This window comes from Eretmochelys imbricata, chromosome 10, assembly GCF_965152235.1.
Source record: "Eretmochelys imbricata isolate rEreImb1 chromosome 10, rEreImb1.hap1, whole genome shotgun sequence".
Taxonomy (NCBI): domain Eukaryota; kingdom Metazoa; phylum Chordata; order Testudines; family Cheloniidae; genus Eretmochelys; species Eretmochelys imbricata.
The window spans coordinates 22,139,803-22,163,474 of record NC_135581.1 but is presented as its reverse complement, the minus strand read 5'-3'; the positions used below and the strand labels follow the sequence as shown (position 1 = coordinate 22,163,474).

The following is a 23,672-nucleotide window of genomic DNA, read 5'->3' as shown; positions in this document are numbered from 1 at the left end:
TCCTGTGATTCTTCTAGGCAATAGAAGTTAGGCACTGTGATGCTTGGTGTTGCAGTGCCTACATCCCTTTGTGGATCCAGGCCTTGGTTCCTAGTCCTCTACTCACCATTAGATAAATAGTTTACATAGACATATCACTAAGATTTTGGCACAGCTACAGTATTTTTATATTGTCTTACCTTGATCATTTGCTTAGAACTTTTACTTGCCATTAAATCTCTTCCTGTGTAAAGAATGATGGCACCTTCGTTAATTGCAACACAAAACTCCAGGCTTATTATGGGTTTATTGAAAAGGTAAATATTTGTAAGAGTGGTGTCCCCCTTTAATGAGCTTTATGATTCTCTCAGAGGAGATGTTCCCAGCTGATATTTGATTGTTTTGCTCAGTTAACTGTAGGAAACTGATTTTTAGAAAGGGAATTTATCATCCTCACAGTATACTTACAAAACAGCTTTACATAAATCTTTTAAAAGAATCTGAGTGATCTATGTCCTGTCTTTTTTGAAGATGTCTCGTTAAGTTTGTGAGTGTCTGGGATAAAAATCTTCTTGTTTGTCTGATTTACCAGGTCTTGGTAGCAATTTACCATTTTTAGTTTTATTTCTATGAAATATTTTATTATTGGAGGAAACAAACTCATTTTCTTGGGATATTCTTTCACTTTGTTTTGTCTTGGTGGAAATAATCATTCCAGTTAATGAGAGTTCTGAAACTGCTGTAACTTTAGAGCAGCTTTCAGCACTTCAGTTTCCATTCAGATTTAATATCTTTACCTTTGTCAAACATCAAAGAATAAAAGTTTAAAAAATCAGCTGCTGATAACTGGAGTTGGAGTAATACTTAATAAAATTTGTAGTTCTCCCTAGAATATTGTTGACAGATTTTGCCCTCTTCCCTTTTTTAAAGAAGAGAAATGTGTTATTTCTGCTTTCTCTACATAGATTTATGGGGCCTATAATAATTACACAAAAAAGTTCCAATAGTAATTTGTTTACACAAAGCACCCCCATCTCAGCCACACTGTAGAAAGTAGGTGTTTAACCCAAAGAAAAGACTACAATAGATTAATAAATAATAAGCTAGTCTCAACCTTTACTGTAATGGTGCTACTATCCCACTATAATATTAAAACCAAAACAAAGAAAAAAAGTACACAGGGTCTGATTTTCATTTACATGAAAAACCTATTTAAACAAAATGTAATAGATGGTGTCAGCTGTTTTTTCCAGTTTCATCCCAAAAGTTCTTTTGAAGTCTCAAAATTACCTATATTTTCGGGGCTGCTTACACATTCCCTCACAATCTTGGCTTAGAACTGTGAGTGCTGCTTGAGTCCAGTGCTACAGAGTGGCAGATAAGGGAATGGGGAATGGCAAAGTTATGGTTGATACTGTTGGGAGCAAGGTTACTAGCATTTATAGAAATGGGGAGGTATTCAAGGGAGAAGGTAGTTTTCCTGACTTATCGACTGAAATGAGGAAGAAAAAAAAAAATCCCATTAGCAAAGGCTTAGTTATTTAGTCAGTTCACAGAACACACTTCGGGTTCATAAAGGCACTAGAATTAGGTGGGTGGGGGATATAGCTATGTATTGCTTAAATTGGCTAATTAAAAGCCCAGTCCTCTTCTAATCTGTCTATATAATTTTACACAAAAAACCTATATGAAAAGAGTGTTACGGTTGCTAAGTCTAACACTAAAAGTTTAGAGAATGTCAGACTTAAGGTTCCCTATACAACCTTAATTTGATCCCTTGTGCATATGAATTATGATAGTCTTTATTTACATGACACACGTTATTTTTTCCACTCAGTCTCTTCCTGCATCCCCAACCCATATAGGGTTTCTCAACCAATTTCAGCTCTGTCTGCCTCCGTCACCTCCCTCCCCAACTACCAATCTCCCATTCCCTTCTCCTCCCATTTAGCTCACTACACACACCAATCGCACAGCCCAGCTTACGTCCCCTCTAGATTAAAATCAAGGCTGTTTCTTCGCTTCTATACTATTGGACCTCTTAGGTAGGGCATTGAAAGCACAGATAATTTATCTGAAGAACTCTGACAAGTCTCTACTGAGTATATATGATCTGAGATAATTCATGGACTTGTAGCTTGCCCCGATCTGGGATTGCAAAAGTCACATTCCTGACATCGGAACCCCTTGCCAAATTTCAAGTCCCCTCTACAAAGGGTGGATGTGCTACAGCTTGTTAACGAAAGGGTTGTACACTTTTTTAACATGAGTAAAACAATATTTCTTTCCCCTAACATAATTTTTGAAAATGGCTGAATGGTTTTTGCTGGAATTAAATGTGTATATATATTTATCAGGCCAAGACAGACACCCAGTATGGAAAATTTCAGTCCAAATGATTAAATACTGGCAATGTAATAAGCAACTGAAAAGAGCTTTTTATAACTTTTACTTTTCAGACCTGGTTAGTTTGTACATATGTTCTTGATCATTTACAACCTATACCAAAACTTACCTTGTTTCCTGTAAGCATGGCTCATCAGCTTCTCATGCATGAGCCAGCATAATATTCTGCAATGGAGGTGCTTTCTCTGTAACACAATAGGTGACTAATCGTGCTGCTGCAGATCTAACTACTGCTTTTCAGATGTAGTGTCTCTTAGTTCCCCATTTACCACTGAGATATCCACATTAGCAGGAATGAATGTTTCCTCTGTAGCTAAAAGTGGGAATTTCCAGCTTACCTCTGAGGGAAAAATGTGAGCTGTTACTGAAAACACTCCCCTATATGAGAAAAGCCTTCTTGTTGTTATAAAACACACTGCAGTACTTGTTTACAGTGCAGTAAACGTAGCAAGTCATTGGAGTATATTTGAGCTGAATTATTCTGGAGACGATAGACAAGATTTTCCAAAGTGGCTAGTGATTCTAGGAGCCCAACTTGAGAGATGTTAAAGGAGCCTGATTTTTCTGAAAATGCTGAGCTCCCAAGCTCTGAAAAGTTAGACCCCTTTAACGTATCTTAACTTGGACAAGCCTCTGACTGTCCCTCACTGAGTACTGGAATCACTCAGTTGGTGAAACAACCCATCCCAGGTCTGTACAGTAGTTCCTGTCACCCAGCCGCCTCCTACCATCATCATAATGTCTGATGTGTCCCTTCAGGGAATGGAAGGCGCATCTAGGAGGACACACTGTTCAGGGCAAATGGATGTCTCAGGAGTGTCCCTTGCACATCAGCCTCCTCAAACTGTTAATCAAGGGCATGTCTCTCATAGTCATGACAGACAACATGGCCTGTATGTTTTACATCAGATCTCAAGGGGAGGAAAAAGGTAAAGCTGTGGAACTGGTGAATAGCCCATCACATCCTCATCTCAGCTTCTTATCTCCCAGGCATATAACACACTACAGGCAATGATCTTAGCAGCATTTCTCCCAAGATTACAAGTGGTAGCCATACGTGCAGGTTCTCAAACACATTTTTCTGATTTGAGGGTTCCCAGAAGTGAACCTCTTAGCCACTGTCACCAACAAGAGCTGTATAAAATTGTGTTCCAGAAGAGGATAGGGTACTCAGTCACTAGGGAATGCCTTCCTGTTGCCTTGGATGAAGGGTATTCTCCATGGGTCTCCTCCAACATTTGATCTTGAGAGTGAACACGATCAAACAAGACAAAGACAGGACCATTTTAGTTGTTCCAATTTGGCTGAGACAAGTCTGGTACCCTAACCTTAATCACCTTGCTTTTTTTCTGGCATTGAGTCTTTGTCCATTCCGTGCCTACTGTCTTAGGACTCCCTCAGACTCTTCCTCCCAACCTAGGAATTCTTTGTCTCAGAGCTTGGTTACTCGATGGTTCTCAGGAATAGAGACCTCCTGTTCTGCAGAAGTATAGGAAATACAGTAGGAAGATACCTCCTCAAAATACTTATCTTCAAAAATGGAAGAGATTTCACCTGTACATTCTTCTGTCTCCGCAGTCCTTGACTATCCACTGGAATTGAAAAGGTCAGGTCTCTCCGTGCAGTTTGTCAAGGTTCACTTGGCAGCTATACCAGCTTTTATTACTCTGTTGGGGGATTCTTAGTGTTTGCTAACCCTATGACAGCAATATTTATCAAGGGATTGATGAACCTTTTCCCACAGTTCTGAAAAACAACCTTTGTATGGGATTATAAAATTACAAATTTGGTGTTTAATTGCCTCATGATACTCCCTCTAAGTCAATGGCAACCTGTTCTCTTCTTCATGAATCCATGAAAATGGCATCCTTGGTTGTCATCATTTGTGCCTGAAGAGCTGGGGGAATGAGGGCTTTAATGGGAGACCTCTCCCTTTATAGTATTTTTCATGGAGAAAGTTTCATTATGACCACATCCTAAATTTCTACTGAAGGCATCTTCTTAATTACATATTAAACAGGTTATTCATTTTCCAGTTTTTCTCCTCAAAACACACCAGACCAAGGAGGAAGTTTTTCTCCATATTTTGGATGCCAGAAGAGTGTTAGCCTTCTATCTGGACAGAACCAAACCTTTTAGTAAGACTGCCAGAGGCCCCACAATCTCAACTTGGAGACTCTCAAGGTGCATCTCTGGCTGTATTATCTCTTGATACGAGGCTGCCAACATTCAACCTTCTTCTGGGGTGTTAGGCCTTTCTTCAAGATCCCAGTCTACTTCTGTGGCGCTATTGAAAGATGTTCCAGTGGCTAAAATCTGTAGAGCAGCAATACATACTTTCTCCAGACACTGGGTCTGCTGCTAGATGAGATGCTGTGGTTGGCAGTGCAATTCTGTCTTTAGTGTTAGACCCAACTCTGAAGTTCCTTCCTCATTCTTGGGATACTACTTGGGAGTCACCTGAAGTGGAGCACCCATAGGGACACTACTTGAAAGAGAAGTTTCTCACCGTGTGCAATAACTGATCATCTTCAAGGTGTGTCCCCCTGGGTGCTCCAATACCTGTCCTTCTTCCACTCTGCATTGGAGTTCCATCTCATAAGAATTTGTGGTGGAGAAGGAACAGCGAGGAAGACTGGAGTGCCCAGGGCTGAACAGGCACCATTACTGAAAATCTCAGATCAAAGCTGCATGGGACACATGCACTTGAACTGGAGAACCCATAGGGGGACACGTCTCAAAGGATTCCAGTTACTGCGCAAGTTGAGTAACCTCTCCTTCTCCTGCAGAATTTTTTTATTTAATGGGTAAGATAGATTGCTTTTCTGTTGGTGCTGTTTGGTTCTGTTGTAAATGGATATGAAATAGCATTTTTAATTGCTCAGTTTCTGTCTAAATTTGAAGACTTAAACTTTAAAACATCTTAGGTGTATGGAATAATGTGTCTGGATTCTTCAAGTGCTTGCTCATGTCCATTTAGTTGTAGGTGTGTATGCCTGCCATATGCACCGGTAATGGAAGTTTTTTCCCTCAGTGGTATCCATAGGGTACTGGCTCTAGCACCCTCTGAAGAGGCGCCTGCATGGTGCAGTATAAGGGGCGCCCCCGGCTCCCCGCACCCTCAGTTCCTTCTTACCATCAGTGATGGTGCTGGAACATCATTTTGCTTCGGCAAGCCTTCTCTTTCTCAATCCGTTGATAGAAACTTTTCCCTGTAAATAGTTAAGTTGTTAATAGTTTCCCTTAGTGTAGTTTAGTTAGTCCTGGATGGGACTCAGCCTAGGGATGGGGCATGCCCCAATCCCCAGGCTTCAAATCCTGTGATTGCTGTAATAATATCATGCCCATCGGTGATCCTCATAGTAGCTGTCTGAGGTGCCTGAGCGAGACCCATATCAGCCAGTGACACAGGCCTCCGGCACCTGGACATACCGTCAACACAGGATATCTTAGTGTTACTGGTGCTGCCCACACCGGCCACGGCAGTGCCCTGTTGTAAGAGCAAACCTGTGCTGGGACCTTTCCAGCGGTCCCCATCAGTGAGGCACTGCTCCCCTCCACAAGGAGTGTCCCACCAGCAGTCGCCCGTGCGGAGCTGCCAGGCCTCGGACATGGGCAGGCTGGCCCGATGGGGCCCCCACTAGTCTCTGGACTTGGGGTACCACTCGCTGGCATCAAGACACAAATCGCCTGACTCATGGAGGTGCGCCCATTCCTGCAGCCCCAGTAGCAGGACCGACCTAGCTGCTCCCCTAATGTGCAGCACTGATCCAGGGACCCAAGCAAGCGGTCCCAAGAGCCTTGCTACTGGTCGCCGGAGTGCCAGTATGGGTCGCCAGGGTTGGGTCGATGTTCCCCACCTCAATGGCTGACTTGCTTTCTCCCGCTCGATGGATCTGAACCGCTCAAGAAGTGTGAGGCATAGATCGCTGGGCCACCATCACCGATCTGTTGAACGCAGTCAGTCTCCGGGAGTTGGATGTGGGGACTCGTCATGATCTGATAGATCCCCATTGCAGCATTGGGATCGGCACAGTCATGACCAGGATGAACAGTGGGCACTGGCCTGGTCTCCTGTATGTGATCCCTCCTCTTCGGACTCTGGTACCAAGCAGGAGTCCATACCAGCGGGTCAAGACCCCACAGCAGCGGTACCCAGTCTGCCGGCGGCACTGCCATTGCATCGTGGCCCCAGGGCCAGTGGTCTGTCCCTTGGGGGTTTCTACAGCCCTTGCAAGGGCTCAGGTCAGTCTCAGGGGCCTCAGGTAAACCATCAGCCACGGTCTCCCGCCCACCCCCCGATGTGGAGGGCTCTGGGGAAAAGACCCCTCAGGTCCACCCAGCTCCCATGGAGGGACCAGCCGAGCAGCCATTGGAAGCGGCATATCCTCTGTGGCTCCTCATCCTTGCCTAACTAGGTGATTACAGGGCCCCCTCATCCAGTTCTGTAGAATGATGCTAAGGCCCATCAGGTGCTTCTAAAGAGGGTTGCCTCAAACTTGGGTCTTTCATGCTGGGAAGCTGGAGGAACCCTCGGATTCCCTATTTGATGTCCTCAGCTTGGTGGCCCCAGCCAGGGTGGCTTTGCCCCTGCATGAGGGGGTGGCAAAGATCACCATGTCCTTGTGGCAGATGCCCTTGTAGCTGCTGCCTATCTCCAAAAGGGCAAAATGCAAGTATTATATGCCTGCTAAAAGTTTTGAATATATTTACATGCACCCTCACCCAAGCTCCCTGGTGGTCTCTGCCATTAATGAACAGGAAAGATGGGGCCAACCAGGAGTGACCCCTTAAAAACAAAGACTCAGAGGCTCAGTTTCTTTGGAAGAAAGATTTATTTGTTCTCAAGCCTCCAGCTGCGAGTGGCCAACCACCGGGCCCTGCAGTGGCTGCTATGACTTTAATATGTGGCGGTCCATGGCCAAGTTCGAGGATTCACTGCCTAAGGACCCCAAAAAAGAGTTCTCTGTGATCCTCGAGGAGGGAAAGGCAATAGAGCGGCCCTCCAGGAAGCCTCAGATGCAGTGGCTTAAACCATGGCCTCAGCCATCTCAATGAGGAGGGCATCCTGGCTGCACTCAGCGGGTCTATCGATGGAGGTCCAACAGTTGATTCAGAACCTCCAGTTTGATGGCCAGGCTCTGTTTGCTGAACAAATAGGTGTGAAAGGACTCCTGGGCGACGCTAAAGACCCTGGGCCTCTACGGCCTGGCCAGAAAGCGTGTCAAGCTGCAACATCCCCAGGGTTCTGGGAGCCAACCCAGATTGGAACCTGCCTGTAAAAAAGGCAGGGGCTACGGACACTGGCAAGGTCACCAGCCAGCATCCTCTGCCCAGTAGAGCTCCACCTGCAACGAACAGGGTGTTGAGGGTGTGCCTGAGGGTGACCTACCAGCCTGTATCCTGGATCCTGCTTCCCTGCATTTCTCCAACTGCCTGTCTCCTTTCCTCCCCGCTTGGGCCTCTATAACTTCAGGCTGTTGGGTCCTCAATACCAAGGCGCAGGTTTGTACCCTCCAGTTTCTTTCTGTCTCCCCCCCTGCCCCCCACCCCTTCCCTGGCCCTCTTCAGGGACCCTGCTCACGCAGGAGGTAAAGGGCCTTCTGCAAGTGGGGGCTGTGGAGGAGGTCCCTCAAGAGTACAGGGGCAAGGGGTTTTACTCCCGGTACTTTCTAATCCCCAAAGTCAAACGGGGTCTGAGACCCATCCTAGACCTGCGAAACCTCAACAAGTATCTCAAGAAGTTGAAGTTCTGCGTGGTCTCCCTGTCCTCCATCATTCCCTCCCTGGATCCAGGAGACTGGTATGCTGCCCTTGATTTTAAAGATGTGTACTTCCATGTATAGATGTTCTAAGGACACAGGCACTTCCTCCACTTCACGGTGGGTCCCACTCACTACCAGTTCGTGGTGCTCCTGTTCAGTCTGGGTATAGTCCCAAGGGTGTTTATCAAATGCATGGCAGTGGTGGCAGCTTACCTCAGGCGTTGGAGTATCCAGGTTTACCTGTACCTCGACGACTGGCTCATCAAGGGCCGCTACAGGTATCCAGTCCAGTGCGACGTCTTAATGCTGCAGATCATGTGCCATGCCTTGGGCCTGTTGATGATAAATGAGGACAATTCAACATTAGTCCTGGTACAAAGGTTAGAATTCATCAGAGCAGTCCTCGACTCCACCTGTGCCAGAGCATTTCTGCCACAGGACAGGTTCAAGAAGATGGTGAGTCTCATTGCCAGCGTCTCTGCATATCCCCTTAACATGGCCTGGCTGTTGGGTCACATGGAGATGTGTACTTACGTCATTCACCATGCAAGGCTCAAACTGTGACCCCCTCAAACAGTGCCTGATAACAGTCTACACCCCCTCCAGAGACCATCTGGACCAGGTTGATACGATTCTACCAAAGGTACTCGCTTCTCTGCAATGGCGGTACAGGAAGGAGTTCCGTTTGAGAGTCCACGACCCTCAGGTTATCTGATATCAGATGCCTCCGACCTTGGCTGGGGAATGCATCTTGGTATGTTGCAGACCCAAGGGGCATGGTCTCCAGAGGAGCTGACGTTGCACATAAATGTCAGGGAACTCAGGGCAGTTCGCCTAGCCTGTGGAGTCTTCCTGCTGCACCTTCCGGTCGAAGTGTACGGATACTCACGGACAATATGGCGTCGATGTTCTACATTAACAGGCAAGGGGAAACCCGTTGTCAGCTCTCTGTCAGGAAGCACTCAGTTTGTGGGACTTTTTGTATGCAGCACGACATGCATCTTGAGGCATCACGCCTCCCTGGCGTCCGGAATGCGCTGGCAGATCGCCTCAGCAGGTCCTTCTTCTCTTCCCATGAGTGGACCCTACATCCGGAGGTTGTCCAGGTACTCCTCCAAAGGTGGGAGCTCCCCGAGTAGACCTGTTTGCCACCAAACAGAACAGGAAGTGCCAGTAATTCTGCTCTTTCCAGGGCCTTAGCAGGAACTCCTTCTATAGTGCCTGCCTTCTGTCGTGGGAAGGGGATCTGTTATACGCATTCCCACTGATTCCATTGGTCAGCAGAATCCTAGCAAAGGTCAAAAGGGACAAGGCGAGAGTCATCATAATCGCCCTGGTGTGGCCTCACCGGCACTGGTTTGGCACGCTCATGGACCTGGCCGTGGCTCCCCTGGGGCTGCTGCCCAGCCGTTCAGATCTCCTCTCACAAGACCACGGATAACTCCTGCACCTGAACCTTCCTTCCTTCCCTTCCTCCACCTGATGGCTTGGTTGCTGAGTGGCTGAACCCAGAGGAAAGGGCCTGCTCTAGCCGGGTACAGCAGGTTCTCTTGAAAAGCAGAAAACCCTCCACCAGAGCAACTTACCTGGAAAAGTGGAAGCAGTTCTCCTGCTGGGCGGAGGAGCATGGCATCTCCCCGACACGCTCGTCTGTGCAATCCATCCTTGATTACCTGCTCCATCTTAAACAGCAAGGCCTCATGCTTTCCTCCATCGAGGTGCACTTGGCAGCCATATCGACTTTGCATCAGCAGGCCCAGAACAAAATGGTGTTCTCACATGACATGTCCATCTGGTTCTTGAAAGGACTAGAGCAGCTCTGGGACCCGAATCCTCAATGGGACCTCAACCTTGTCCTCTCAAGGCTCACGGGGTCTCCCTTTGAGCCCCTGGCCTTCTGCTCCATTTCACATCTGTCATGGAAAGAAGCTTTCCTTGTATCCGTTACCTTGGTGAGATGGGTCTCCAAGATTAAAGCCCTCACCTCTGAGCCCGCTTATACGGTTTTCTACAAGGACAAGGTCTAGCTGTGACCCCACCCGGCGTTCCTCCTTTCCATGTTAACCAGGATATCTTTCTCCTAGTTCTCTGTCCAGAGCCATACTCAACTGCGGAGAAGAGGCTGCACACCTGGGATGTCCAGCATGCCCTAGCATTCTACCTGGAGCGGACCAAGGCCTTCCACAAGTTGACCCAACTCTTTATCGCAACCACAGACAGGATGAAAGGTCTGCCAGTGTCCTCACAAAGGATCTCTAACGGGATCACTTTGTGTATCTGGACCTGTTATGAGTTGGCGCAGATCAAGCCACCACCCATACTAAAGGCACAAGTGTCCTTGGTTGCCTTCCTAGCGCATGTCCCCATCCAAGACATTTGCAGGGCCGCCACATGGTCATCAGTACACACATTCATGATGCATTACGCCATCACCCAGCTGGCCAGAGATGACGCTGGATTTGGCAGAGCTGTGTTGCAGTCGACACATCCATGAACTCCTACCCCGCTTCCAGTGTTACTGCTTGAGGGAGACCTACGATAGAATGGACATGAGCAAGCACTCAAAGAAGAAAAGACAGTTACTTGTTTCATAACTGGTGTTCTTTGAGATGTGTTGCTCACGTCTATTCCTGACCCGCCCTCCTTCCCCACTGTCAAAGTTTCTGGCAAAAAAGGAACTGAGGGGGAGGAGGAGCCGGTGGTGCCTCTTATACCATGCCATATGGGCACTACTCCAGAGGGCACCAGAGCCGGTCCCCTACAGATACTGCTGAGGGAAAAACTTCTGGCACTGGTGCATGCGGCGAGTGCACACACCTACAGTGGAATGGACATGAGCAACACATCTCTAAGAATACCAGTTATGAAACTGGTAACTCTCTCTCTCTCTCTTTTTTATGCCCCTGCGTGGGTTAATTTTATATAATTGTATCACATATATATGACCGAACATATATGAGGCCCTGTCTTGCAAGGTGTTGAATGTCTTTCAGATCCCACTGTCGTCAATGGCACAGTTTAGGAGGCAGTTAAGATCTTGTGGCATTGAATCTATTGCTTGTGACATATATCTAAACCTGTTGTGTTACAATATAATATAGTACTTGTCTGTAGAGTTAAACTACAGGGATGAGCCAGCTGGAAATGGCTTTTTTTTATCTTTCCTTTGTTGACAACACATTTTTCAAGCATAGCACCCTAAATGTGATGCCCATTGTCATAAATATAAAGGGAAGGCTAACCATCTTTAAATCCCTCCTGGCCAGAGGAAAAAACTTTCACCTGTAAAGGGTTAAGAAGCTAAAGATAACCTCGCTGGCACCTGACCAAAATGACCAATGAGGAGACAAGATACTTTCAAAGCTGGAGGGGCGGGGGAGGGGGGTGAACAAAGGGTTCTCTGTGTGTTGTTTTTGCCTGGACCAGAGCAGGAATGCAGGTTAGAACTCCTGTAAAGGGCTAATAAGCAATCTAGTTAGATATGCGTTAGATTCTGTTTTGTTTAAAAGGCCGATAAAATAAGTTGTGCTGAATGGAATGTATATTCCTGCTTTTGTGTCTTTTTGTAACTTAAGGTTTTGCCTAGAGAGATTCTCTATGTTATGAATCTGATTACCGTGTAAGGTATTTACCATCCTGATTTTACAGAGGTGATTCTTTTACTTTTTCTTCAATTAAAATTCTTCTTTTAAGAACCTGATTGCTTTTTCATTGTTCTTAAGATCCAAGGGTTTGGGTCTGTGTTCTCCTATGCAAATTGGTGAGGATTTTTATCAAGCCTTCCCCAGGAGAGGGGGTGTAGGATTTGGGAGGATTTTTGGGGGAAAGATGTTTCCAAGGGGGCTCTTTCCCTGTTATATACTTGTTAGATGCTTGGTGGTGGCAGCAATAAAGTCCAAGGGCAAAAGGTAAAATAGTTTGTACCTTGGGGAAGTTTTAACCTAAGCTGGTAAAAATAAGCTTAGGGGTTTTTTCATGCAGGTCCCCACATCTGTACCCTAGAGTTCAGAGTGGGGAAGGAACCTTGACACCCATATCCTGCATTTGGACGCTCATGTTGGTGCAGAGGCACAGGAGATGGGCATTGATGTGCCTAAATGGTGAACTGAGTATCTCAATATTAGATATGAATGCCCAATTAAGGCACTGCACAATTGTAGAATGGGTAACAGCCCTGATTCCTAGTCCCATTAAAGTGACCACATGCTAATAGGATATAGAATAATCACTTTATGGTTAATAAAACCTCACAAATGTCAATTAATTGAGGAAATACAGTAAGTGAAGAAATTCATGAGGATTATTGGCCCTGCAGCTCCTAAATACAAGCATTTTACCTAAGATTCCGTATAGAAAATGTGCTTAAGATCTATAAATTAATCTCTAAAAAGGTTAGGATTTAAAACTTGCATTATTGTTATAGCCATGCTGGTTCCAGGATATGAGAGAAACAAGGTGGGTAAAATAACACCTTATTGGACCAACTTCTTACAAGCTTTCAAGCTTCAAGCTTTTCATCTGGAGAAGGAAACTAGAGTATCCAAGCTAAATGCAAGGTGGGACAGATTGTTAAGCATAAGGAGTTCACACATGTTGTAGGAGATCACTTAAAATGAAGTAGGCAATTAACACTTCTGCAGTCATAAGGGAATGGAATGTTAGAAGGTAGCAGTGTTTTACAAGTTGTACTTGGCTATAAAACAGCCTCTCTCTTAAGGGCAGGTCTGCACTGGGAACATAGGTCCTCATAGCTGTGTATCTCAGCGGTGTGAAAAATCCACACCTGGAGAGATGTAGCTTTGTCAACCTAACCTCCAGTGCAGACAGTGCTAGGTCAGTGGAAGAATTCCTCTGCGGACCTAGCTACCACCTCTTGAGATGGTGGATTATCTACAGTGATGGGCAAACCCTTCCTGATGCTTTAGTGAGTCTACACTGAAGTGCTACAGTGGTGCAGCTGCAGCATTTTAAATATGGACATATCCTAAGTCCATAGTTTTTTTGTGTCCAGTAGAGTTATGAATTTAAGTCCCCCTTGTCTTCTGAAGGTGTTGCGTAGTTGTCCATTGAGGACAAAAGACTTAGAGGTCAGATACGGAGTGATTGCTTTGTGAGAAGTGTCTGCACATGGGTGATAGGGTATTTTTGTCATTAATTCTTTTTCTGTGTGATTGTTTTCACCCACATAGTTGTTTTGGGACCTTCGATACACGGGATGAGGTACATCACATTTTGTGATAGGCATGTGTAGCACCCATGGATCTTGAAAGGTGTGACATGGGGGAATATAGATATGTCTGAAGGTTTTCTGTTGTTCTGGTAGGATCTGGTGCTGCTTTGATTTTGTGTCTTGGTCTGTGGGGAGCTTGCTTCTGATGAGCTTGGAGAGGTTAAAAGACTTAAGAGATTTAAAGTTAATAGTCTTTATTTCTTTAAGTACTATGACGTTGGTTTTTATTAGTTTCAGAGTAACAGCCACGTTAGTCTGTATTCGCAAAAAGAAAAGGAGTACTTGTGGCACCTTAGAGACTAACCAATTTATTTGAGCATAAGCTTTCGTGAGCTACAGCTCACTTCATTGGATGCATACTGTGGAAAGTGTAGAAGATCTTTTTATACACACAAAGCATGAAAAAGTACCTCCCCCCACCCCACTCTCCTGCTGGTAATAGCTATTACCACAGTATGCATCCGATGAAGTGAGCCGTAGCTCACGAAAGCTTATGTTCAAATAAATTGGTTAGTCTCTAAGGTGCCACAAGTACTCGGTTTTTATTAGTGTAGGTGTATAGGAAATGATATTAATTTTTCCACCATAAGTGATACCTCTGTTCCACACACAGACTGCTGCAGTAGAAAGACTGTCCTAACTAAGCAAAAGCATCATTACTGTAGTAATACATAAGATCAAAGGAGTTTTTACGTTCGGGTTCAAATACTGTTAGACTATTACAGGGGTTCTGAAACTTCACTGCACTGCGACTCCTTTCTGACAACAAAAGTTACTACATAACCCCAGGAGGGGGGACCGAAGCCTGAGCCCACCCAAGCCCCACTGCCCCGAGGTCACGGGAGACGGGGGCGCAAAGTCGAAACCCAAGGGCTTCTGCCCCAGGCAGGGGGCCTATAAAGTGAGGCCTGCCACCCAGGACTGAAGCCTTTGGGCGGTGGGGCTTGGGGCTTCAGGGTCAGACACAGCCCTGGGCCTCACCAAGTCTAACCCTAGCCCTAGTGACCCCATTAAAATGGGGTCACAACCCACTTTGGGGTCCAACAGTTTGAGAACTGTTGGACTGTTTTATTACAGCATATGCAACTCTGATCTTCCTCATCCTAGAACAAAGTTTAATGGACTTTGAACTTTAATTGGTGCTCAGGTGTTGGGATGGTGCCAAATTGGTGTGGCCATACTGAATGAAGTGAGCATAACTTGACATGATTTTAAACATGGCTGAATGGCTGCAGAGGATCCTGGGAGCAGGTTCCCTTTAAGCAGAAACAAATTTGATAAAGAACTGGCAAAGTCTGCATGTATGATCGATATTGAACTTATTGGTCAGCAAATGTGGGTCCATGAAAAAGTAAATATCACATGTATAAAGCTCCAGCATGGAGCACAGTTTGACTTGGTTATAATGACCTTACTGCAAGGACGTCAGGCAGAGAGCCATAGTGAATGACTGATCAGTGAGTAAACGTAGGGTGATCTTCGTTTGGTACCACCCCCCTCCCCTCCCTTTCTAAAACACTAATTAGGTACAAATTAGTAACCCAACACCCACGGAGCATGCTTTTCAGACATATGACTCCTTTGAGGAAAAAGAGTGTAAGAATCAAGCAAAGTAAATTACTGTGGTTGGGATTCCTTAATTGACACTTGAAGGAGCAACGCTGCTGGACAGAGTAGCCAAAACTCTGCTCTGTGGGCTCGAGTAGGGCTGGGAACCAGAGGGGTCTAAAGGCAACCAAGGCCTTGCCTTGAGGGAATCTGAGACAGGCCAGAGGGCTGAGAAAAACAGACTAGGAGAGAAGAAGCCATCTGTAAAATTGGTAACCACCTTCTCTGTTTGTCAAGCAGGAACTGCGTGAGGCTAGCACAGGGCCTGTTTGTGAAAGAGAGACTTGCTAAGAGGAATGTATAGCTCATAATGTCTAACATAGGAGTTATGTGCTTAATATAACCCTTTACCACTTGTGTAATTCTTTCTCAATAAACTGCTGTGTATTGCAGATAATTTCTATGGACATTTTTCACTGGTATGACAGTAATCTGCTCCACTGGGAGCCGGTAATGATGGGATGGGAATCTATTGGGTGTCAAAATTCTCCAAGCCCAGTAGTCACTTTCTTCAAATAATTGATCTTTTTTTCCAAAATGATGTGATTGTCATTGAAAAATTCCATTTAAAAAAAATTCAACCCACGTTTGGTGGTTAGTTTGTTATGAGTGTCAAGTGCATTCTTCCAGCCTTGTTGTATGTAGTGATGACACAGCCAAAGGGAGGGGCCAGTGAGGAGTCTAAAACATCTCCCTTCTTGGCCAGTAGACATGGTTTAAGTGTAACTAGCTTTAATCACAGTACTCGCTACTTTGTTTCTACAGTGATAGGGCTTTTTAGGAAAACCCAAATCAGATAGACATTTTCTTCTGTCACCTGCATGAATAATCCAAAACAGCATCCAGCCTCGCTCATTCTCTCTTGCTGCCAAAAACAATCAGTACATATTGTAGTGTACTGCAGTTTTCTCTGTGATTGAGTTCAGCTTCCTCAGTTTTGTTGGCTTTTCTTTCTTACAACAGGTAAGTTTGGATTAAAGCATGTTCGGTTGTCTCCTTAAACATTTCTACTTAGTCATGCGGTGTTAGCTTTGTATGACTTGACGTTCTTGCACTCTGTGCCAGCGACTGCGGATGACTCATTTTATTTAAAATTTTATTTTTGGCTTTTTCAAAGAACAGAGATCATCTCTATGCATGGTATTACCTAATTGCTTGTATGGATTTAAAATACTGCCAGAGCTTGACTAATTCAGTTCCTTTCATTCCAGTTAGTTGTTATCTGAGTGGCCAAGTAAAAATTAATACTTCCAGAGTACCTTCACTTTTAAAATTATGCATTTGTCCAGTACTTATAACCACTTGAAGCAGGGATATTTCCTAAAATGTTTAATTTTTACATCATATACTGATCTGTTAGACTAGGGTTGATCATCACTGCTTGCTTAGCTTTGATTTTAAGGACCTTGTAATTTACTTGTGTGTGGGCTGAACAGCATATAGGACCCCAAATATAGACTCTCACTTTTAGGCATGTATTGGCATGCCATGCATTATGGGAAAAAAAAAAAAGCACTGAATGTTAGTATGCAAAATTTACAAAAATAAGGTCACTGCCTTGATGAGCTTACCATTGAAAAGATATATAGACAATGATGAGTGTTGAATGTTGGTTGGTAAGCTTTGTAGACTACATCAGTGTTTCAAACCCTTTTTTTTTTTAACGGGAGAGAGGGAAGAGACTTGGTGTGCTTTAAATGGGGAACTCTGTCATGCTCAAGAATTGTATCAAAGAATGTGAGACTTTAGTCTAGTATACCTACATTTTATATAAGATAGTCAACCTTTGAACTATGCTCCAAACCTTTTTGGAACTGTGGTTTATAGTTTGATGAATGCTAATAAGTACTGCAAGTAGCATGTTACCTTGTGTGGGTAAACGGAAGCTGTGTGTATAGCTGAATGATTGTCAGTCTTGAAGAAATATTTGCTATGTTAATGGAACATGACTCTTTTTTCTATTCCATTTGAAACAGATAAACACGCAGCAGCTATGCAGGGGTTCTTACTGTTCTAGACAAGCATTACACTTTGTGAATTTTAAACCATTTGACATAAACAACATAAACTGGAGGGTATTTGATACCAGTTTTCTCAACAAAAAACAATTTGTGAATAGGAGTAGTGATCCACAACAGTGGAATTTCTAAAGAGCTGCACAGAAATGTTCATTTGCATTATAAAGTAATGGAAATAACATTACTCTCACACCTGATTCCCAAAATGTTGTTTTCTCACTTGTAAAAACATGTTCAAATAAGTGAACTTGTCAGGTTTGTGGTTCTCTGTTTACAGTTTATAGAAGGGATGACTACATAGTATTTATAATGCCAGTAGTTATAAGAATTTGCTATTTAGCCCTGGTAATTAAAAAACCCAATTTTTCATGTTCCTCAGTTGATGATGGAGAGTGTGGTGTAAAACTGATTTTGGTGAATTTGTGTTCCACTGCAATATGACCCTGCTAATAATCTCCAAAAGCCATTGTCCATTTTCTTGCTAAGTGGCAAAAGTTTGCTCCCACATATGGTATTTGGCATCTCATTTTTTTCTGGTCTTTAAAGGAAAGTTCTAGTTGATTTTCATTTTATTGCTTAAAATCATGATGTCTGGATGCTGGCAAGATAATTTTCTATAGTTCTAAATATAAAATATACCATGTACAGTATGGATCTTCTACTTAATTTCTAGAATGGAACACGCAGCTGGTCTGGTATTCACTCCTTTACAAATATCCTTGTTTGTTTGGTTGTTTTTATCCCCCCGAAAGTTAAATTTTAAAGGCTTCAATTTGTTATGCTGTTACATTTTAAAAATCCATTTGTAGGGTATTTGTACCTATATATTTTTATTCTCATTCCTTTTTGGGGCTGTGGTTACCCAGGTGTTACCGTAGCAGTGGGTCAAGAGTTAAGAATATTTCTGATGGCATGTTTTTGATTGCTTTTGCTGATTACTCTCTGAAATGATAGTATTTGTCAGACATGAACAAAAAATGTACACAGTTTCTTTTTTTATTTGAGACACATAGCAAAAATGCTGATGTCAGACATTTCCTCAGTAGCTACAATGTTGCCACTATGTACAAAATATTTGTTAAATGTACTACACATATAAAAATACAGTATGCATTACATATATACAGTACAATGTGCAAAACATATGGCATTCAAAGATATGGAATTTATCTCAGGGGTGCAAACAGCAAATACAAAGGCATCATGGTTTCTTCTAGAAAGGCAAACATAAATGGACATCCTGATTGCCATAATTTTTATTTAATAAACTAGTGCTTAAATGAAGAGGGCTCTACAGATTAGTATCTTTCTTCTTTTTTCATAAAGTGAGATGCTAAGACATAATTGTGACTATGAAAATAAGAAGAGAAACACCTATCACGATAAGCATTATTTCTACTGCAAGCAACAATGAAGAGAGAAACCAGATATTACTTAATACAATTTCTCAAACAAAACAACAAATGTGTGCTGTTAACATCAAAACAACTTCAGAAATATCTACATCCTTAATTTTTAATAAGTATAATTAAGTAAGTGGATAATACCTTTTGGGACTGACTTTTTTCCTTTAAAATACAAAATGCCTCCTTTGGCAATATAAATGACAATGCTTTGGTTCCTATTATTTTATTTGAGGCTGTGTATCTCCTTTTGATTATTTAAGCAGTAGTCTTACCAAAAAAATCACAGTTGTTACACTGTAGTATAAAGATGTACTTGTTCCTATTCTTTGCTGAAACATAGCCCTCAAACAGTTACCATGATGACTGCTAGATTTCTAAAGCTACGTTTTACACACTGGATAAGAAAATTCCTTGCATTCAAACTCAGACACTGCAGAATGCAGTCTCTCCTTTTCTAATGTGGAACTGCACTGATGCATGAACTTCAGTGCTTGCTTCCAATTTCCTTTTACATTTAACAACTCGATGTAAAAGGGGACTGTTGCTCAAACATACAGGTTAATTAGATTTGAGAGCTCAGATAATGATCCTCTTATGCATGTTCCACTTAATCTCTTTACAGCTATGTTTATTTGATTGATAAGAAAAGTGATAGGAAAACAGATTTAAAAATTTAACAGTTCTACAACTGTATAAAGTGTTTCAGCATTTAAGGGTTCTTTATTCAGAATTCTGTGGCACTATGTCCTAATATTTATTTATTTATTTTCCAGTTTTAAAAAAATTAGGATGCAATCCAAATAAATGATGATGCATCAGTCAGCTTTACAAGGCCCTTCCAGTTAAAGTATTCTGTGATTACAGTGAGTCATCTTTTGTGACCTTTAAAGCAGTTAGACAGCTTGTGCTGGGTTATCAATTATGTTGCCTATCTGTTACAATTTTCAGCCCTACAAGATGTGTGTTGTATATTGGCAGATAGGCAGATACCAATAGAAAACATCCATATGTTGCTTGTTTTATATACCTGCTTACCTACCTTAAGGTTACCTTGGTGAACTAACTATGTTTTAATAACTGTTTAAAAAAGATTTCAGCATAGGAGTAGGAAGTTCTTCCTAAATGCTGTGGCACTTCGTTCTTTAAAAACCTGATTCTGAAAACCCTCACTGTTGCAAGTTCAGGTTTCAGGATTGGATCCTAAAGTTGTGCAGAGAACAATTGCCATAAATTCTGCCCTTCAAAAGCCTTTTAAATTTATGACCGGGATAATCAACTGTTTAGTGTGCAAGAAAAATGGCATATAAGGGTACTTTGTAAACTTATATGCCTCACTAAGGGCACTAGAAGTGCAGAAGAAAAACTGTTTCTGTGGTAAATTTAGTGATAAAAATGGTATCCTTAATTGTGATGTTACCATCCACTAACAGCACAGTTCACAGGAACCATGTTTTGTTAGTCTACTTTAGCTAGCTTGGTGAATTTGGTATCAGTGCATTCTTTTGCAAGTGCAACTGTTCTCACAATGAGAAATACCACTCTAGTGGTAGCAGTCACAAGTCTGTACAGTCATTGTTAAAGATTTGTCTTTTTTATATTACAAAAACGATCATTTAAAACATGCACAAGAAAAATTTTCCACAATGCCAGGTATGTATGAATATGGCAAATATTGTAGCACATTTCACAACATACACTTTAAAGCAAACATACGTATATCTATATTTGTGTGTGTGTAAGGTTTTACAATACAAGTAATTTTGAATTGTACAAAATCACATTTTTGTTTCAAGGACAGGTATAATAATCCCTTAGTTTTACGTGAATTGAGCCAATATGAGTAGAAAGCAATTCTGTACTGGTATCAGCATATTTTAGATGTATGGGATTTTTTTTTCTGCACACAGATTCCTATGGGTTTGTTAACATTCTACATTGCCAATAAGGGTATTTGTATAGCAATATACTATACAATATTGCCAGCATGAAGCTATATTTACATGCACATCAAAAAAATTCTTTTTCCTCAACTAGAAAACTGACTCTAGTTAAAATCACCTTCATCACATTTAAACAGAAGGCAAAGACAAAAGGGGCCATTTTGTTACTACCATCTTTGGTCTGGTGTCACATTTCACACTGCACATTTTTAGTACAATATCATACATAATATACTAACATAGTAGCGTAGAACAATATAAATTACATACACAGGTCTAGCTACCAGACCAAGCACCTATTCCTCCAAGGTGCTGAGTGCCTTTAACACTCAGACTAGGCACTTAGCACCTCATAGGATCACCCCCCACAGAGCGTGTCGCCAAGTGGAATGGGTAAAGGTCAGGGTATTTGTTCATTTATTGTCTGAAGAACCCTACTCTATTCACCAATATTAAAAGCAAAATACTACACATAAGTAACAGTATGTATAATACCAAAGCCAAGACAATCAAATCTTAAGGCAGACAGTCCTTATGTAACATTATACCCAAGTATTGTATGCACAACTACTTCTGGCAGTATCTAGGCACAACAGTGAGGAATAAGGATAGCATCCTATCCCTTAACTTTGAATTTCTTTTTTTGTTAATATGACTGATATTTTCTTAGAATGTTTGTTTAAAACCAAACTACATGTATGATATGGCATCTTGATAAGCGTGGCCTTTTATGAAGTGTTTGCAAACATTTCATATCAAGATATGTAATTAGTTTTAAAATGTTGATTGGCTCTATCCCAAAAAGTACAGATGCTAATTTAGTCCCCAAGTCTGCGATGTAATCCATTAGTCTGGATTTCTATGTTTATACTTAGTTAACAGAACTCTGCCCAAGCAGAACTAATGGCTCACACTTCATGATTGGTAATTTAGGAAGTTATAAGAATTTGGACTATTATAATCTAGAAGTACTAACAGCCATTTTGAAAGTTCATTTTGGTATGCTTATTAAAATGGTTACTGTACAGTTAACAGCAGCCACTTTTAGTTTGTTTCCAGCATTTCTTTGATATCAGTTTACCTCTGCAAAATGGCATAAGCTTTAACACCACACTGTGCACTAATCACTTGCTAAATGTTATTTTTTAAACTGAAAAAACAATTGTTTCTGAACTGAGACCCATTTTCAGCCCAGAAATTGCTTTATTTCTGATCTTAATGTTGTGGGAATATGTATGTATTAGTTACAGCAATACTGTTAAAGTTATTGTATGAGAAATAAAATAGAGTTCTAGAATATTTAATTCTTATTTGCATTCTGGTTTGTTTTTCAAAGTATTTTCATGTTAGTTTCTAAAAAGTTAGAAATTCTACAAGGAGCAAATTATGGGCATGCAGTAACAAATGACAACCCCCTTGCTACCCATCCAGCATGCCCTCAATTAACTACTGTTTTTTTGCTACAGTCATCTATTCTGAAGCATTAATCCTTAATAGTGTTGAATTTTACATCTTGAAGCTTTTCTATTTTTTCATTGCTCTTTACCTAAGATGTTCAGGGGTTAGGGAGTCGATCTGTCACTATCTTGTATACATCTTATGTATTCTGACCATGATCCTGCAAAAATTTTAATTGAGGTCAGCATGTCTTACTCATGTCCATAAATGTTTGCAAGATCAGGGCCTACAAGAATCACATGGAACTCCTCTTGTATTGTCCTGTAAACATTTTAATATCCTGAAATGATTCTTGGAGATATTTGGTTAGATGAATGTCTCTAGCAAATAGTCTCTGAAACAATGGAAGTAAACTTGGATATTAAATATTCGTAGAATACTGTAGTCTATTGGTTTGGTGACCACTGCTACTCTGCCTCCACAAAAATAAGCTGTACAAGTCACAAAGGTAAAAAGTATACAAATAACTGTCTGATATACACATATCTAATAAATCCAAAGTGTTGCTATAGAAAATTCAGTGTTCTCAATATACCTGGCCTTGCTACAGTGGATTGTGTGCAATTACATTTAAAATATCCCTTGGGATGCAGTTCTTCCTTCAGGATTTAAAAATGAAAGAGAGTAAGAGGAATTTTCTAAAAGTCACAGAAAATAAAATATAAAAACAACTTGAACAAATTTAAAGACTCTAGACTAGTGAAATTTCACTGAACCAGCCAGTGCTTTTAGTTGCCTTTGCCCTTACAATGCCTCTTGATCTTGGCTCAGGCTGTCCACAGGAACAATCAAGTGCAGAGATATCTTACCTTCCCTCAAACAATGTTTACTCTTTATTGGTACAGTAGGTTGAAATCTGATTGCACTATTTTTCTTCTGTTTAAAGTCTAATCAAATGACCACACATTTTGCAGTTCGTTTGAGCATTATGAAGGTATCTCAATGCTATTTCCTATATACACTGCTTTCTTCTTGGTGGTACTTTTCCATCAATAACTACAATCATTCTCTCGACCTGTGAAGTATAATTCCCAGATGGCTCTGATCTGCATTATTAATAGAAGGGTAAAGAAACTTACTTGTATAGTTAAACATAAATGCAGAATTAGCATCAAGCATTTCTCCTTCCCAATCATTCTGTGGTAATTTACCTTATTTGCAATCAGAATAGTGTCAAAGGACCTATACTGTAAACAGATAAAGTGAAGTTTTCATCTGCTGTACCTCTATAGCTTAATCCCAGTGCAACTGTAGGTCTTGTGGATCTAGAAAGTCAGTGGAAAACATACTTGGGGCAGTAGAGCTCAGAGGAGTAAGCCCTGATGAGGAATTGGGCATGGTAATGTCTAACCACTCCATATTGTCTAAATTTGTGTCAGGAAGGTCAAGAGATAAACAGGAACTATTAGCAGTGAATTGTTGGTCAGCTGTTTCCATGGGTGAATGGGCATGATCAAGCATGCTGGAGTGATTAAGCAGATCATTCTGAAGATCTTCAATCAGAGAAAATGATTCTCTGTCCTCGCTACTGCTTGCTAGTTGTGGAATTTCATTACCTGAAGGTAAATGTCCATCCAAGAGAGCTTCAAGTTGATTCTCCAAACTTATCGACAAACTATTTGTTGGTTCTAAAGACACAGGAGGTGCCATTTGGACTTGTGGTGGAGGGCGAGATACTACTGTGTTCACTGGCATTGTGGTGATATTGGCTGTAACTGGTCTCATTTTGGAAATGGGAGATGGTTCCTCTTTTAGAGGGAGGGAAATCTCTGTATAAAAGAAAAAATAAATCCATGAAAATAAAGGGCAAAAAAAATTAGGTACCTTCAGATATTCAACTACTAAATACTTTCTTGAGGTAT

General features: G+C 41.9%; 1 protein-coding gene and 1 long non-coding RNA gene across 2 annotated transcripts in view; one reads left to right on the top strand and one right to left on the bottom strand.

Annotated features, from left to right (window-relative positions):
* LOC144271556 (uncharacterized) overlaps positions 1–23,672 on the top strand; it is a 45,898-nt gene that overhangs the window by 12,195 nt on the left and 10,031 nt on the right. The gene's annotated exons all lie outside the window — the stretch shown is intronic.
* Positions 17,995–23,672, bottom strand: part of MRTFB (myocardin related transcription factor B) — a 202,265-nt gene continuing 196,587 nt past the window's right edge. The window contains exon 16 of the mRNA XM_077828958.1: positions 17,995–23,579. Within this exon, the coding sequence (XP_077685084.1) occupies positions 23,044–23,579 (536 nt within the window). The 3' untranslated portion in view covers positions 17,995–23,043. The remainder of the gene's footprint in view (positions 23,580–23,672) is intronic.